This window comes from Papaver somniferum, unplaced genomic scaffold (assembly GCF_003573695.1).
Source record: "Papaver somniferum cultivar HN1 unplaced genomic scaffold, ASM357369v1 unplaced-scaffold_117, whole genome shotgun sequence".
NCBI classification, from domain to species: Eukaryota; Viridiplantae; Streptophyta; class Magnoliopsida; order Ranunculales; family Papaveraceae; genus Papaver; species Papaver somniferum.
This window is the reverse complement of record NW_020620714.1, coordinates 2,986,827-2,992,076: the sequence shown is the minus strand read 5'-3', so window position 1 is coordinate 2,992,076 and position 5,250 is coordinate 2,986,827. Positions and strand designations below refer to the sequence as shown.

General features: G+C 33.9%; 1 protein-coding gene across 1 annotated transcript; it reads right to left on the bottom strand.

Moving 5' to 3' along the window:
• Nucleotides 1-3,299: 3,299 nt before the first annotated feature.
• LOC113329622 lies at nt 3,300-4,885 on the bottom strand. The gene is made up of 8 exons (XM_026576478.1): nt 4,763-4,885; nt 4,557-4,643; nt 4,397-4,458; nt 4,228-4,342; nt 3,965-4,123; nt 3,835-3,879; nt 3,560-3,706; nt 3,300-3,482 (listed from the first exon to the last, which is right to left on the bottom strand). The coding sequence occupies exons 1-8, from the start codon at nt 4,883-4,885 to the stop codon at nt 3,300-3,302; spliced, it is 921 nt and encodes a 306-aa protein (XP_026432263.1).
• Between the last annotated feature and the right edge of the window lie 365 nt (nt 4,886-5,250).

Genomic DNA, 5,250 nt, shown 5'->3' with positions numbered 1-5,250 from the left:
GAATTTCCTCACTCATAGATTGATCTAAATCATATATCATAGGCCTTTTTAGTCTCGCTTGTATCAATCTATTCTCATGATTACTCAGTCGCATGGCTTCATGTATCTCTCTTCTTCAGTTTCCTATCTTCTTCGTCTACGCCTTTCTCTTTCACGTTCACGGAATTCATTATTTCTTTCCTCTTCTTGTTCGAAGGCATATTGATCTCTCACCATTTCTCTACCATGCAATATAATTCTCCCGTGTTCAAGATCACGCTCCTCATTATTATCTCTCGTGACGTATGCGATGGTGTTCCCCAACATTTTGATATCTGTCAATCCTTTGATGTTCTCGTGGCTGTTCATTTCGATCATATTTCAATTGTTGCTCCGATCGTCTTACTTCACGCTGATCTTGTAGATTGTCATCTAATTGTAAGTTTTCGCCTAAATTTCTTTCCCTTCTAGCATGTCCTTGATTAGATTGACTTTGTCTTGATAAACTTCTACTGGTTCTTGATCTTGTGTTTTTTGCACTTCTGGATCCCTGATCTTGCAACTAAGATTCTCTTATCTCAAATTATCATTTTGTCGTATTAAATTCGCACGTATTTCATCTTCTCTACGTCTTTCTGTAATCAATTTTTTCCTCAATTTTGCAATTGTCATATTATCTTCGTTTCCTTCTATCATTCCCGTTCCTGCGGTTCTTTGATCCTCTTCTTCGGTAGAATCATTTTTTGAAGTTTGCATGCTTACTCTATCATAATCGATAGGATTGTTCTGTTCTTGTATACGTTGATGTCCAATTGTATCTTCGTTTCTTTGAATATTTATTTTTTCCATCTCTGGTTGATCTGGAATTTCACCTCTTCTTCTCTAAGAAATTCTTCCACTCCTTCTCGATGTCGTTTGTTCGATAACGGATCCAATTCTCACCATTAATCCTTCTTTCTGAGATTGAATCTCTAAACAAATTCACTAACAGGATTTATCACTCCGAGATGTTTCTAGCGCCAGATGTAGTTGCAGGAAATCCTTCAAGCACTCAAGCATGAGAATCTAACAATGATCAACCGATCTCAATGTAAATCATCTCTTTATTAATCAAAATCACATGAACAATTACAAGATAATGGAAACTCTAAGTTCACTCTCTCTCTACAATGTTTCTCTCTAATGATTTCTTGACTAAGGATTCTAAAAGAACTCTCCCTTTACATGAACCATCTACTCTTTATATAGGGTATTACATAGTGGATGACAGCTAAGAGATCCTTTATTTTCGGAATCCATGTGCGTTATTATCACACATGTATATTAGGTATATTCGCAGACTCTACAAGCTTCGCACAGATCTTCACACTTTACTTGTGGCCAGGCTGACATCTTCAATACATCACCACTGAGCAACGATCTTCGCACACACCTGATTTTCCTTTGCTCGCATATAACACATGTGCGATATTCTATTCCTACGGTGTTGCCAAAGAAATTGACCTCGTTCAAGGCTAAGAAATTAACCAGGTTCCAATTGGATTATCTAATCAAGCCAAAAAAGCATAAGAAAGAATGGGATCAGGAAGGTACACATCAATTCACGACAACCGATTAGATATCATGATACCAGTACAAATTAAATTTATGGTTTCAACTTTCAAATTGGTATGAGAACAATTTCTCGCATACTAATGTACCAAACAGCTGCATGGCATTAATTTTAGGTTCCACTTTAATAAGGAATTGAGAGACGACAAGGTAAACATACTTTTAAATCAATATATATATATATATTTAGGTGCGAATTACTCATTATAAGGATTTTTTCATCATTGGATTCAAAAGATTTCTATTTTTAGAAAAAATCATACCCAACTACACTCTCCTGCCCTAAATATTAAATCCAGCTCAACAATTTTAATTGTCATTATGAAAAAACATTCTTGTCTTAATATTGTTGGGGAGTAACAATTAAAATTGATAACATATCAAAAAACTAATTAATATAAGAGTCACTTATCTGATTTTTGTGTTGTCTCCGATTCAATTGTTGATGTCCTGAACATCACTGTTAAACACCATAGAAAGATAAAGCTGGTAATGGTAGATTGAGGCACATGTTCAACATGTTGTTCTTAAGACAAGAATGCCCAGCTACACTCTGAAAAAGATGATACCATATCCCTACTGGACATATGCCTCCATGATTCAACAATCTCAATAAAGCTTGAATAGCACATCCAAACCTTATTCTAGTAGAGCTTGTCAGCCGAAAACTCATCTATCCAAAACATAGATGGTGAAGATAAAATCTATAATTGTTTTTTTTTTTGATGCAAAGATTTTAAAACCGATATATGTAACTCACGAGCGTGAACCGAGGAGGTGAAGAAGTTAAATCAGGAAAATTCTTAAATGCTAATTAAGTTTGTCATTCAATGAAAATATATATCTCATAAAGATTGGGAGATACATTTGGAAGGTATTTTATTCTTCAGAAAAACGATTTATTATTAATTTTCATTCACTAGAAACTCTATTTTTCCAACAAGGTATTATTGACATATATAAATACCCTGCACAATTAGGTTAGAATAACAATTATAAAATTAGTAATCATTCTGTTGCATTCACTAGAAATCATTAATTGAGTTTATGTCAATTAAGAGAGTTCATCACTTAAGTTTTGGTTCTCCGTTTCTCGAAGTTTGGAGTGCTACTACATCAAGGAAATAATTGTTGTAACTTGGGAGACAGACATCATTAATTCGTAAGCATCGGTGCAGATGAATCTATTTTAAGGCTAAAGGATATAATCCTTGTCTTGACTTTGGTTTGATCTAATTGAGTTTGTTCCAACATCAGCTTACCATTGATATCAGGATTTTAATAATGAAAACCGTGAGCATTCGTATCATTATGGTGGTCATAATCAGTTTATATTCATTACTCAACCCAATAAATGCGATCAAGAAAGAAGACAAATACATTTATAAATAAAGACATGACACCCTACAAATAATAGTGTTGATAGTGAACCCACCCGCCCCTTCATTATTTTAGATGTACAAAATTTTCAAAATTGAGAGAATTACTTTCAGATCCATTATATTGGATTATTGACATTTATCACTATAACCGGGACCCCCATAGTAAAAATCATAACCATTTGTATCAAGATGGGTATCATCAATCTTCAAGTCGTAGCAATTTGGATTCGTAATAAATTTCTCAACATTTTCTGGGTTCTTGGCCGTGTTATTTGCGTCAAATACTTTAACCCAATTAAAATAACTTGATATTCCTACACCACCTTCTTAAGGAAAGTGACCGCTACCCATTTGAGTCATAGTATGTCGTCTTTGATCTCTCCAATTAAGGATTTCTCCTCCCCAAGATACAGTTGTTGTCATATTTGATAATTTTTTGAAGAGAGAACTTGGATAATAGCCGACCTGAGTACCTTGTACTTCTACCCACAAATTTCCACTATTTTGATCCTGCCAAATTATCAACGTTTGTTATTGCATTAAGTTGATAATACGGTATGTAAAATTGATCATTTTTATTCTCTTACCTTGTGAATACTGAAGGTGGCATCTTTTTGACTACCTTTGAAAGTGGACAACTCGGTGAAATTGCAATCAGGGGAAATACTTGACGACGTTTGTATAAAACCACCACAATCAAGATTGTAACAACCTGTTGAACCGTATCCGTCCGCCTGAAAGATATAATATAATCGAATGGTTCGATTTTCTTGAGATAATATACTAAATAATAATAGATGGACTTCCTATACATCCTTGTTATCGGGTCATTTCAGATAACAAAAGAAGTAATAATACTTACTGTAAAATATATGAAAAATCTAGTAACGTTGTCACTGCGACCCACCTAATTAAAAACAAAAATGAAAAGTTAATGGTGTTACAAAAGAGAATATGGATTGGTTTACATATAGTTTTTGAGGAGTACTTACTGTCCATCCGGCTTCAATGGAATTGAGAGGGCCATCTCCTTCTGCTACAACCCAAATTTGAGATACACTAAATTCAGCGGGTATTTCAAGAACTGGTTTCCAGAGATTTATTTTTGCTTGTGCTCCTAAAAAGTTTCCATGCGCCTTAATCGTCGCATACTATAATGTATGTGAAGACAAGTATTCTTTTTCATAATCACCGCTATATATTTACACATATAGAAAATAAATGAACATTAACAATGACATGTGATTATACATACCTCATGGTTGTTTGCACCAAGGGAATTTGGTTGTGATGCGTCAGTTTTCTTATATGGTGACGATTTTGAGATACGATAATTATGCAAAAGAGGGGGGACATAGTCTTTTCCTTTCCTCCGAATAGGGATGGATCCTTGAGGACATGATCCATACTTATGTCAAGTTTGCGTAAGTTGAAGTGTCCCAAAATTATCTGATTTCAATCCTTTTGGATACGAACTTGGGGTCATCTGTTTATAATAATAAAAATAAAATAATCAACATCAATTATTGGAGTTTGAAAACATATAGCATAAGAAAATGTATGTAAGAAAACAATTAGTGTAACCTGTATTGTATGATTATAAAACAAAGGATGATTAAGACTAGGTTGTCTGTGAATATCATAACAGTCGATGATCTCATCTGTTCCAGCCTACAATAAAAAAACAATAAGATAAATACGTACTATATGAATTAGTCCTACAAAGATAAAATGTATATATACGCGTTAGTGTAACTAAAAAAAACGTACACTAAAAACAACACACTCACCTTAATGGTTTTTACTATTGCTTTGTCAACTGCATTCGAGATCGTTCTTCCATCAAGTAGTTCCCCACTCATGAAAATTGTTAATATAAGAACCCAACACGCTAAGTCGATAATTTTTGACATTATTATTTGTTAAGGATCGAGCAAGAGAGAGGAGAGCATAAACGCGCGGAAGCAATAGACTACATTGATAATAATTCGGTGTCTCAACTTTCATGGCTCAACAGCCTATTTATATTGTTCACAAACTTGACGACCACTCAAGGTACTTTCCTACCTAAGATCGAACTCTAAACATAGACACTTTCCTAATATAACTCAAACTCCTTAAAGTGTATATCTCCTAAATATAGACTCCTATATTATTTCCTAATACCCTCCCTCAAGATGGAGCATGTAGATCACGAATGCCCATCTTGGACCAAAGAAATTTAACTTCGGTTTTTTTTTTTTTTTTTTTTTTTTTTTTTTTTTTTTTTTAAACGTCA